Raw genomic sequence first — 12,466 nt, forward strand, 5'->3', positions numbered from 1 at the left:
GAAAGAAATCATAAAGATCAGAGCAGAAATAAATAAAAAAGAAATTTAAGAAGCAATAGCAAAGATTATTAAAACTAAAAGCTGGTTCTTTGAGAAGATAAACAAAATCAACAAACCTTCAGCCAGACTCATCAAGAAAAAAAGAGAAGAATCAAACCAACAAAATCAGAAAAGAAAAAGGAGAGGTTACAACAGACAATGCAGAAATACAAAGGATTATAAGACATTATTATGAATAACTATATGGCAATAAAATGGACAATGTGGAAGAAATGGACAGGTTTTTAAAAAAGTTTAAGCTTATAAGACTGAACCAGGAAGAAACAGAAATTATGAACCACCCAATTACAAGCACTGAAATCAAAACTGTGATCAAAAACCTCTCAAAAAACAAAAGCCCACGGCCAGATGGCTTCACAGGTGAATTCTATCAAACATTTAGACAAGAACTAATGCCTATCCTTCTAAAACTCTTTCAAAAAATTGCAGAGGAAGGAACACATTCAAATACATTCTACAAAGCCACCATCACCCTGATACTAAAACCAGGCAAAGACAACATAAAAAAAGAAAATTACAGGCCAATATAACTGATGAACACAGATGCAAAAATCCTCAACAAATCTCTAGGAAACAGAATTCAATAACACATTAAAAAGCCCATACACCATGATCAAGTCGGGTTTATTCCAGGGATATAAGGATTCTTCAATATATGCAAATCAACCAATGTGATACATACACCACATTAACAAACTGAAAGATAAAAACCATATGATAATCTCAATAGATGCAGAAAAGGCCTTTGATAAAATTCAGCACCTATTTATGATAAAAACTGTTCAAAAAATGGGCAGAGAAGAACCTACCTCACCTTAGTAAAGGCCATATATGATAAGCCCACAGCAAACATTATTCTCAATGGTGAAACACAGAAAGCATTCCCTCTAAGATCAGAAGCAAGACAAGGGGTTACCACTATTATTCAATATAGTTTTAGAAGTCCAAGCTATGACAATCAGAGAGAAAAAAAGAAATAAAGGGAATCCAGACCAGAAGAGAAGAAATAAAATTCACTGTTTGCAGATGACATAATACTATACACAGAAAACCCTGAAGATACTATCAGAAAATTACTAGAGCTAATTAGTGAATTTAGCAGAGTCACAGGATACAAAATCAATACACAGAAATCACTTGCATTCCCCTATACTAACAACAACAACAAAAAAATCAGAAAGAGAAATTAAGGAATCAATCTCATTCACCACTACAATAAAAAGAATAAAACATCTAGGAATAAACCTACCTAAAGAGACAAAACAACTGCATACAGAAAATTATAAGACACTGATGAAAGAAATGAGATGACATAAACAGATGGAGAGATATTCCATGTTCCTGGGTTAGAAATCAATACTGTGAAAATGACTATACTACCAAATGCAATCTACAGATTCAACGTGATCCCTATCAAATTACCAATGGCATTTTTCACAGAACTAGAACAAAAAATTTCACAATTCATATGGAAACACAAAAGACCCAAAATAGTCAAAGCAGTCTTAAGAAAGATGAAAGGAGCTGGAGGAATCAACCTTCCTGACTTCAGAATATACTACAAAGGTACAGTCATCAAGACAGTATGGTACCAGCACAAAAACAGAAATATCGACAAATGAAACAAGACAGAGAGCCCAGAGATTAAATCCATGCACCTATGGATTATTTTTGACAAAGGAGGCAAGAATATACAATGGGGCAAAGACAGCTTCTTCAATAAATGGTGCTGGGAAAACTGGACAGCTACATGTAAAAGAATAAAATTAGAACACTTCCTAACACCAAACACAAAGATAAACTCAAAATGGATTAAAGACTTAAAAACCATTACATTAAATCTTAGAGGAAAACATAGGCAGAACACTCAATGACATAAACCAAAACAAGATCCTCTGACCCACCTCCTAGGGTAATGGAAATAAAAACCAAAACAAACAAGTGGGATCTAATTAAACTTAAAAGCTTTTGCACAGCAAAGGAAACTATAAACAAGGTGAAAAGACAACCCTTAGAAAGGGAGAAAACAATAGCAAATGAAACAACTGACAAAGGATTAATTTCCAAAATATACAAGCAGCTCATACAACCTAATGCCAGAAAAACAAACAACCCAATCAAAAAGTGGGAAAAAGACCTAAACAGACATTTCTCCAAAGACATACAGATGACTAACAAACACATGAAAAGATGCTCAACATCACTCATTATTAAAGAAGTGAAAATCAAAACTACAATAAGATACCACCTGACACTAGTCAGAATGGTCATTATCCAAACGTCTATAAACAATAAATGCTGAAGAGGGGGTGGAGAAAAGGGAACCCTCTTGCACTGCTGGTGGGAATGTAAATTGATACAGCCACTATCCAAGATGGTATAGAGTCCTTAAAAAACTAGGAATAGAACCAACGTATGACCCAGCAACCCCACTACTAGGCATATACTCTGACGAAACCAAAACTGAAAAAGACACGTGTGTGTACCCCAATGTTCCCTGCAGCACTATTTACTAAAGTTAGAACATGGAAGCAACCTAGATGTCCATAGACAGATTAATGGGTAAAGAAGCTGTGGCACATATATACAGTGGAATATTAGCCATAAAAACGAACACATCTGAGTCAGTTCTGAGGTGGATGAAACTAGAGCCTGTTATACAGAGTGAAGTTAACTCAGAAACACAAAGATAAATATTGTATACTAATGCATATATATGGAATCTAGAAAGATGGTACCGATTAATTTATTTACAGGGCAGCAATGGAGAAACAGACATAGAGAACAGACTTATGGAAACAAGGGGTGGGGAGGGGAAGGAGAGGGTGAGATGTGTGGACAGAGTGCCATGGAAACTCACACCACCATATGGACAACAGGATGCCAGCGGGGATTCGCTATATGACTCAGGGAACTCAAACAGGGGTTCTCTAACAACCTAGAGGGGTGGGATGGGGAGGGAGATGGGAGGGAGGTTCAAGAGGGAAGGGACATATGTATACCTATGGCTGATTCATGTTGATGTTTGGCAGAAAACAACAAAATTCTGTAAAGCAACTATACTTCAATTAAAAAATAATTAAAAACAAAACAAAACAGAACTGGACACGGAACAACACGCTGGTTCAAAATTGGTTAAGGAATACAAGGCTGTATATTGTCACCCTGCTTATTTAACTTCTATGCACAGTACATCATGCAAAATGCCAGGCAGAATGAAGCACAAGATGGAATCCAGATTGCTAGGAGAAATATCAACAATCTCAGATATACAGATGATACCACTCTAATGACAGAGAGTGAAGAGGAACTGAAGAGCCTCTTGATGAGGGTGAAAGAGGAGAATGAAAAAGATGGCTTAAAACTCAGCATTCAAAAAACTAAGATCATGGCATCCAGTCCCATTACTTCAAGGCAAATAGAAGGGGGAAAAGTGGAAGCAGTGACAGACTTTATTTTCTTGGGCTCCAAAATCACTGTGGACAGTGACTGCTGCCATGAAGATGCTTGCTCCTTGGAAGAAAAGCTATGCCAAACCTAGATTAAAAAGCAGAGATATCACTTTGCCGACAAAGGTGCATATAGCCAAAGCTATGGTTTTTCTAGTAATGTACAGATGTGAGAGTTAGACCATAAAAGGCTGAGCACTGAAGAACTGATCCTTTCAAACTGTGATGCTAGAGAGACTCTTGAGAGCCCTTGGACTGCAAGATCAAACCAGTCAATCCTAAAGGAAATCAACCCTGAATATTCATTGGAAGGACTGGTGCTGAAGCTGAAGCTCTAATACTCTGGCCACCTGATGTGAACAGCCAATTCACTGGAAAGGACCCTGATGCTGGGAAAGACTGAAGGCAAAAGGAGAAGGGGACAGCAGGGGATGAGGTGTTTGGATGGCATCACCAACTCAATGGACATGAATCTGAGCAAAATCTGCGAGATGGGAAGAGAGTACAGCCTGGCATGCTGCAATCCATGGGGTCAGAAAGGACTCAGCGACTGAACAACAACAAAGGTGGGACACAGATCCTAATACTACATGCTCATTATCTTAAAATACTTTTAACAAATATACCGCCATTGAACTTATTACAAAGGCACTTAAAACATATATGACACATGGAAGCACCTACAGAAAGTATACTTTACAATTTAGAGAGGCAAGACTAAAATTTAACTACTTTAAAATTTCTTTTTGAATGTCATGCCGTCTAATTTGTCTAGTAACTAAACACCCATAAGGTGTTTTTTTTAAAAAAAAAAAAATCACAACTGCCCCAGGTCAGTTTATCAGGAGGTTCAAAGTAAACATAAGATATTCCTGCCAGGGTCTCCCTGGTGCCAGTGTAGGAGACAAGGGTTCCACCCCTGGTCCAGGAAGAGCCCACATGCCAAGAGACAGCTAAGCCGTGCACAGCTTCTGAGGCCCAGACGCTCTAAAGCTGCTGCGTCTGGAGAGCAGCCCTGCTCGCCACAGCCAGAGAGAAGCCTGCGTGGCAGCGAAGGCTCAGCACGGCCAAAAATGAATGCATAAAATGACTTTTGAACAAGACAGTCCTGTCTACGCGAGCCTCCAATAGCAGGAAGGTGGTGTGCCCATGCCAGTGGTTCCCTGGCCCTGTGAGCAAGCCACCCACGTGGTGGGGGGTGACAGGGGGAGCCGGGGGCGGCGCTGAGGGCTCCGTTTCCCAGGAATGTGAACGCACACACCGCCGCCTGGAAAAAGGAGACTGAACTGGGTTCTCTGAATCACGAGGTGTAATGACATTAAACTGTCAATACATGAGGGGAAAAAAACCAAAACCTTACATCTTACTATTAAAGAAATAACAAATGAATAAAACATATACTGCTTATAAACATTAGCTTCACGAATCACTTGACAACAGAAAGGAAGATCATGGAATCTTCCTAATCAAAGAGAGTTCCAATACAAGATGAATTAGGCCTATGTGTCTGAGAATAAAAATGATTCTGTTCTATGTTAACTTTAAAAGCCCAAACAGCTACAATTAGGTGCTCTAAAATCTGAACAGCTTTAATGCCAGTTCTCAACAATTCAGAAGAATGTTGATGAGGCTGGCTGGAGTACTACTTAAGAAGAAACACCTGGTGTTTAAATTTTGCCTGCTCGTCCATCATCAGGGACCTCCCCTCTAGCAGCTCTTGCACCACAACCCCGCCAGTACAGTCACTCCCCAAAGCCTTTATTTTGCAAGCGCCAGTCACACTTCTAGTTTTCTCTGTGAAAAAAGTTACAGGGTACATGTACGGCATTCCTGATCCCAGGAGTCTTGGCCACATTCCAGTCTTCATGTCTGCTTGGGCCCTAGATTTGAATGGTCATTTACTGGGTTGGCCAACATTCAAGTTTTGCAATAGAATGATATGGAAAAACCTGGACCAAGCTCTTGGCTAACTCAATAAATACCACAGTGAACCTCAAAAGTGAACCAAAACAGAGTAGAAAGCTTCTCTACACTATTCCTCTGTAATGAGGCTGCCAACATGAACAATGTGGAGAGAGATAAAAGACTACAATTATACAAAAGACTGTAATCTATAAACTGACGCTTCCTTAAAATGTATTTAAGATGCCATCTTTTTCACAAGCTTTCAACCCATACTGCCAACTGCCTAGTGGGAAGATCCATCTAGATAAAACACACATGAGAGAAATGTTACTTCATCTTCCTCCAGCCCCTTAACAATCACTCTTTTATGGCCGAGCTGGATTAACCAGCCATTTTGCAGCTGGGCAGTGTCATGTGACTAAGTTCTAGCCAATGAAATAGGTAGGACACTGGAAAGTAAAACCTCCAAGTTGGTCCTTCAGGGAGAGTGGCGTGCCCACTCTCCCACTCCCTCCACCATGTTACCAGGCTTGATGACGCGGCAGCATGGCATTCTCAGACCATGAGTGTGAGAGTAACATCCTCTCTCTCATCATAGCACCTAACCCCACAGATCAACAGTGTTCAGATCCATGAAAGACAGGATCAAGCTAGATCCCAATTACAGGCACAAGTGCAAAAGAGAGAATTCTCAATGGTATTTTAAGCCAGTGTTATTCCCGTCTCTGTAACATTTACCTGAATCTATAAACTAATTAATACACTCCCACGCTTATTTGCCTTCTGAGGTCAAGACTGGTGACTCCCAAACATGGCTGTGTCCAAAAGCCAAGCTGGGACACTTATAATTTATAAGGGAGACAGGAGAGCAGTGCAATCTGTACTTTTAAGGGCTCCATCTCCAACGCCAGGTGATTCTAATAAAAAGCCAGCAATCAGGAAGCTGTTAACAGAGACACAAGGGAGATAACTTGTAGTTGAGTTTCCTGGGCACGGTTTTCAACCTTTTTGATCTCCCAGGAATCATAAAATCTTAAGAAATTTATCTGAAAGATGCCTTTTGAATCTGCTTTTTCCTTGTGTCTCTTCTCCAGCCCCACTGGAGTTTACATCCTTATCACCATTACCCAGCATTTCTCTGAGCCCCTCCAGCTGCTGGACTCTCTCTCACTGCAGCCCCAAACCTAAATATTTTATGCTGAATTCTTCCCTAAAGTGAGGTCCAGCAGCTTTTCAGGTGGGCTTACTATCTGTCAAAAGACTGGGTTAACTTCCTTACTCAAGGAACAGAGAAATCAAGAACCTTCTCACGAATGTGGTTACCACACAGAGCAGGCACAGACTCGGCAGAATTTCCCTTGGTTCTGAGTACCATGGGGAGGGGTGGGCTGGAGCTGCCAGTGACCCCATGGGAGAAGAGAGGATAACCTCCTGGATTTGCATAACTCAACGTTTTGCCTCACTACTGCCCCTTTACAGTCCAGTTGAAGTGACCATTCAGGATGAATTTAATGCAAACTATAAATGCACTTCCATTTAAGAGATTGTTTATAAATATAATACCATGTTCTCCTAGTTGACCATATTCAGCAACAAAAAGGCCATGTACTCAATGGGGTCAAGGAACATCTGTTCCTCATGTCCTGGTCATTATCTCTGCCTTCAGTTTTCCAGCTTCCCAGAGATCATTTATCTTGACGTCCCTGCAATCAGACTTGGCACTCAACTGTTTCCTAAATCAACCCACCACTGTAAAAAAAAAAACCAATTCAGTGTTCTCCTTATCACTAGTGTCCTCTTCCATTTCCAGAGTTTCTTTCCTCAGTCTTACTCTGTGCCCAAGCTCCTCACTCTGACACACCAGGGCCATCATTCATGGCAACCTTTCTCCCCTCCTCCAGCCCAGCTTCTGGGTGGCCCTCCCACATCTCCCTGATTTTTCTGCACATGCTGTTCTTTCAGAGTCTCCCGACAACCACCAAAGCCTCCACTCCTTTACACCATCAACTACTACTCAACCTTTAAGACTCAGAGCAAAGATCACCTCCTCTGGTGAGACGTTTCCAAACTCTCAGGCAAAATAAGCTGCTCTCCCTTGGGCACCTAAGGCACTTTGCTCCTCTACTCATTAAACAAGTATTTACAGCCCTTCCCTTGTAGCTCAGCTGGTAAAGAATCTGCCTACAAGGTGGGAGACCTGGGTTTGATCCCTGGGTTAGGAATGTCCCCTGGAGAAGGGAAAGGTTCCCATTTTCTAGCCTGAGAATTCCATGGACTATATAGTCAGACGACTCAGCGACTTTCACTTCACACAGACCCTGCCAACACCAGTGAACCAAATGTAAACCATGAATCAGCAGAAACACCAATATCATTGATGTCCAATTTGGGTAGTTGTCTTTCCTTTGAAATAAAGGCAACTTTCTGAAATTACATCTCCAAATGCAAAAATAACCACAAGCAACCTGCTGCAGGGTGGGGGGCACTGAGTGCAGCAGTGCATGGGACCTTCTGAAGGAGGTCTCCATTATCCTCATTACCTCCACCAGAGTTTGACCTCAGGTCAAACAGCAGGGAGGGAACACAGACCAGCAACAGAAAATTGGATTAAAGATTTACTGAGCAAGGCTCTGCCCATCAGAACAAGACCTGGTTTCCCCCTCAGTCAGTCTCTCCCATCAGGAAGCTTCCATAAGCCTTTTATCCTTCTCTATCAGAGGGCAAAAAGACTGAAAACCACAATCACAGAAAACTAACCAATCTGATCACATGGACCACAGCCTTGTCTAACTCAATGAAACTATGAGCCATGCCGTGTAGGAACACCCAATACAGATAGGTCATGGTGGAGAGTTCTGACAAAATGTGGTCCACTGGAGAAGGGAATGGCAAACCACTTCAGTGTTCTTGCCTTGAGAACCCCATGAACAGTAGGAAAAGGCAAAAAGATACAATACTGAAACATGAACTTCCCAGGTCAGCAGGTGCCCAATATGCTACTGGAGATCAGTGGAGAAATAACTCCAGAAAGAATGAAGAGATGGAACCAAAGCAAAAACACCCCCCAGTTGTGGATGCGACTGGTGATAGAAGCAAGGTCTGATGCTGTAAAGAGCAATACTGCATAGGAACTGGAATGTTAGGTCCATGAAACAAGGCAAACTGGAAGTGGTTAAACAGGAGATGGCAAGAGTAGACACTGACATTTTAGGAATCAGCAAACTAAAATGGACTGGGATGGGTGAATTTAACTCAGATAACCATTATATATATTACTGCGGGCAAGAATCCCTTAGCAGAAATGGAGTAGCTATCATAGTCAACAAAGAGTCCAAAATGCAGTACTTGGATGCAATGTCCAAAACGACAGAATGATCTCTGTTCGTTTCCAAGGCAAACCATTCAATATCAGAGTAATCCAAGTCTATGCCCTGACCAGTTGCCTTCAGCTGAAAAAGCTGAAGTTGAACGGTTCTATGAAGACCTACAAGATCTTCTAGAACTAACACCCAAAAAAGATGTCCTTTTCATTAAAGGGGATTAGAATGCAAAAGCAGGAAGTCAAGAAACACCTAGAGTAACAGGCAAATTTGGCCTTGGAGTACAGAATGAAGAAGGCAAAGGCTAATAGAGTTTTGACAAGAGAACGCACTGGTCATAGCAAACACCCTCTTCCAACAACACAAGACAAGACTCTACACGTGGACATCACCAGATGGTCAACACCAAAATCATATTGATTATATTATTTGCAGCCAAAGATGAAGAAGCTCTACACAGCAAAAACAAGACTGGGAGCTGACTGCGGGTCAGATCATGAACTCCTTATTGCCAAATTCAGACTTAAATTCAAAGTAGGGAAAACCACTAGACCATTCAGGTATGACTTTAATCAAATCCCTAACGATTATACAGTGGAAGTGACATATAGATTCAAGGGATTCGATCTGATAGAGTGCCTGAAGAACTATGGGCGGAGGTTCGTGACACTGTACAGAAGGCAGTGATCAAGACCATCCCCAAGAAAAAGAAATGCAAAAAGGCAAAACGGTTGTCTGAGGAGGGCTTAAAAATAGCTGTGAAAAGAAGAGAAGTGAAAGGCAAAGGAGAAAAGGAAAGACATACCCATTTGAATGCAGAGTTCCAAAGAATATCAAGGAGAGATAAGAAAGCCTTCCTCAGTGATCAATGCAAAGAAATAGAAGAAAACAATAGAATGGGAAAGACTAGAGATCTCTTCAAGAAAATTAGAGATTCCAAGGGAATATTTCAAGCAAAGATGGGCACAATAAAGGACAGAAATGGTATGGATCTAAGAGAAGCAGAAAATATTAAGAAGAGGTGGCAAGAATACACCGAAGAACTATACAAAAAAGATCTTCACAATCCAGATAATCACGATGGTGTGATCCCTCACCTAGAGCCAGACATCCTAAAATGTGAAGTCAAGTGGGCCTTAGGAAGCATCACTACGAACAAAGTTAGTGGAGGTGATGGAATTCCAGTTGAGCTATTTCAAATCCTAAAAGATGATCCTGTGAAAGTGCTGCACTCAATATGCCAGCAAATTTGGAAAACTCAACAGTGGCCATAGAACAGCAAAAGGTCAGATTTTATTCCAATCCCATAGAAAGACAATGCCAAAGAATGCTGAAATTATAATCAATTTCCACACAATTATACTCATCTCACACCCTAGCAAAGTAATGCTCAAAATTCTCCATGCCAGGCTTCAACAGTACGAGAACCATGAATTTCCGGATGTTCAAGCTGGATTTAGGAAACACAGAGGAACCAGAGATCAAATTGCCAACATCTGTTCGATCATGGAAAAATCAGAGTTCCAGAAAAACATCTACTTCTGCTTTATTGACTATGCCAAAGCCTTTGACTGTGTGGATCACAATAAACTGTGGAAAATTCTAAAGAGATGGGAATACCAGACCATCTGACTTGCCTTCTGAGACACCTGTATGTAGGTCAAGAACAACAGTTAGAACTGGACATGGAACAACAGACTGGTTCCAAATCAAGAAAGGAGTACATCAAGGCTGTATATTGTTATCCTGCTTATTTAACTTCTATGCACAGTGTATCAGGAGAAATGCTGGACTGGATGAAGCACAATCTGGAATCAAGATTGCTGGGAGAAACAGCAATAACCTTAGATATGCAGATGACACCACACTTAGGGAAGAAAGCAAAGAACCAATGAGCCTCTTGATGAAAGTGAAAGAGGAGAGTGAAAAAGTTGGCTTAAAGCTCAACATTCAGAAAACTAAGATCATGGCATCTGCTCCCATCACTTCATGGCAAATAGATGGGCAAACAATGGAGACAGTGACAGACTTTATTTTGGAGGGGCTCCAAAATCACTGCAGATGGTGACTGCAGCCATGAAATTAAAAGACACTTGCTCCTTGGAAGTAAAGTTATTATCAAATTAGGCAGCATATTAAAAAGCAGAGACATTACTTTGCCAACAAAGGTCCGTCTAGTCAACAGCTTTGGTTTTTCCAGTAGTCATGTATGGATGTGAGAGTTGGACTATAAAGAAAGCTGAGCACCGAAGAATTGATGCTTTTAAAACCATGGTGTTAGAGAAGACCCTTGAGAGTCCTTTGGACTGCAAGGAGATCCAACCAGTCCATCCTGAAGGATATCAGTTCTGAATATTCATTGGAAGAACTGATGCTGAAGCTTATAATCCAATACTTTGGCCACCTGGTGCGAAGAACTGGCTCACTGGAAAAGACCCTGATGCTGGGAATGATTGAAGGCAGGAGGAGAAGGGGACGACAGTGGTTGAGATGGTTGGATGGCATCACCGACTCAATGGACATGGGTTTGAGTAAACTCCAACAGCTGGTGATGGACAGGGAGGCCTGAAGGGCTTCAGTCCATGGGGTCGCAAAGAGTTGGACGCGACTGAACTGAACTGAACGGCATAATCCAGGTTTGCCAGTAGACTTTGAACCTCACTATGCTTCCCAGGTGGCGCTAGTGGTAAAGAATCCACTTGCCAACGCAGGAGACACAAAAGACATGGGTTCGATCCCACGTCGGGAAGATCCCCTGGAGGCGGGCACGACAAGCCACTTCAGTATTCTTGTCTGGACCACCCCACGGACAGAGAAGCCTAGAGGGCTAGGGTCTACGGGGGTCGCAAAAAGTAGGAAACGACTTACGATGTGCATGCTATCAGATTGGCTCCAGAGACCTGTGGCTGTATTGAGGGAAAGACAGCAAATTCTTGTCTCCCATCACAGCACCTAAAACCACAAGTTCAACGGTAGGGGGCGCAAGATACAAAGTGGCGAAAATAAAAAAGCTGTCTCTTCTACAGCATATCCTGAACTCAGCCAACAAGTTCAGACCAGCAGAAAGTAAATACAGCATCTATTCAGCCACAACTGAACTGAATAAGGAGGTTTCACGAGCCAACACAGCATGCCAGGTTCATGTAATTATCTGCTAATTTACTGGTTCTCATTTTCCAGGGCTCCAGAAACCTGTGATACTCTCCTATATGCCTCCAGAACCCAGCAGGGCAGCAGCATACCGTGTTTCAGGACCCCAGATGGTTTAAACTTTACAAAAACCCAACGGGGCAGCACCGTTTTCTCCAATTTCACCATTGGGAAGTCAGGTTCCGACAGCTGACTCGCCCAGTTCATTAAGTTGGTGGACACCTAGGACCGCGAACTCGGAGGCACGACTTAGCCACCACTGGGGCCCGCCAGGGACTCTCTGCCAGCCTCGCCTCCCCGCTTCGGGCCTCGGTCTTCCGAGCGCCCGGCCGCGCTACCTTGAGCACGCAATCAGACTGCAGCAGACACAAGCCCAAATCCTCCTTCACGCCCGCGCACGCGCCGCCCTCCGGCTTGTCCTCGTAATACCGGGGCATGACTGCGCCTCCAGCTGGCCGCGGCCTCCACCCTCTCCTTCCGAGACGGCCAGACTCAGGATGCCAGTGACGCCGCGGCGGGCGGAACCGGAAAAAGACCGGGTAGCAACCACTTCCGGTGGGCGCGCTGCGAGATACGTAACGC

The 12,466-nt window shown here is 42.4% G+C and overlaps 1 protein-coding gene across 1 annotated transcript in view; it reads right to left on the reverse strand.

Moving 5' to 3' along the window:
- COA5 (cytochrome c oxidase assembly factor 5) overlaps positions 1–12,425 on the reverse strand; it is a 30,507-nt gene extending 18,082 nt beyond the window's left edge. The window contains exon 1 of the mRNA XM_020903957.2: positions 12,223–12,425. Coding sequence (XP_020759616.1) covers positions 12,223–12,321 — 99 coding nt within the window. The 5' untranslated portion in view covers positions 12,322–12,425. The remainder of the gene's footprint in view (positions 1–12,222) is intronic.
- Positions 12,426–12,466: the final 41 nt, after the last annotated feature.

Source organism: Odocoileus virginianus, chromosome 2 (genome assembly GCF_023699985.2).
Source record: "Odocoileus virginianus isolate 20LAN1187 ecotype Illinois chromosome 2, Ovbor_1.2, whole genome shotgun sequence".
In the NCBI taxonomy this organism is placed as follows: domain Eukaryota; kingdom Metazoa; phylum Chordata; class Mammalia; order Artiodactyla; family Cervidae; genus Odocoileus; species Odocoileus virginianus.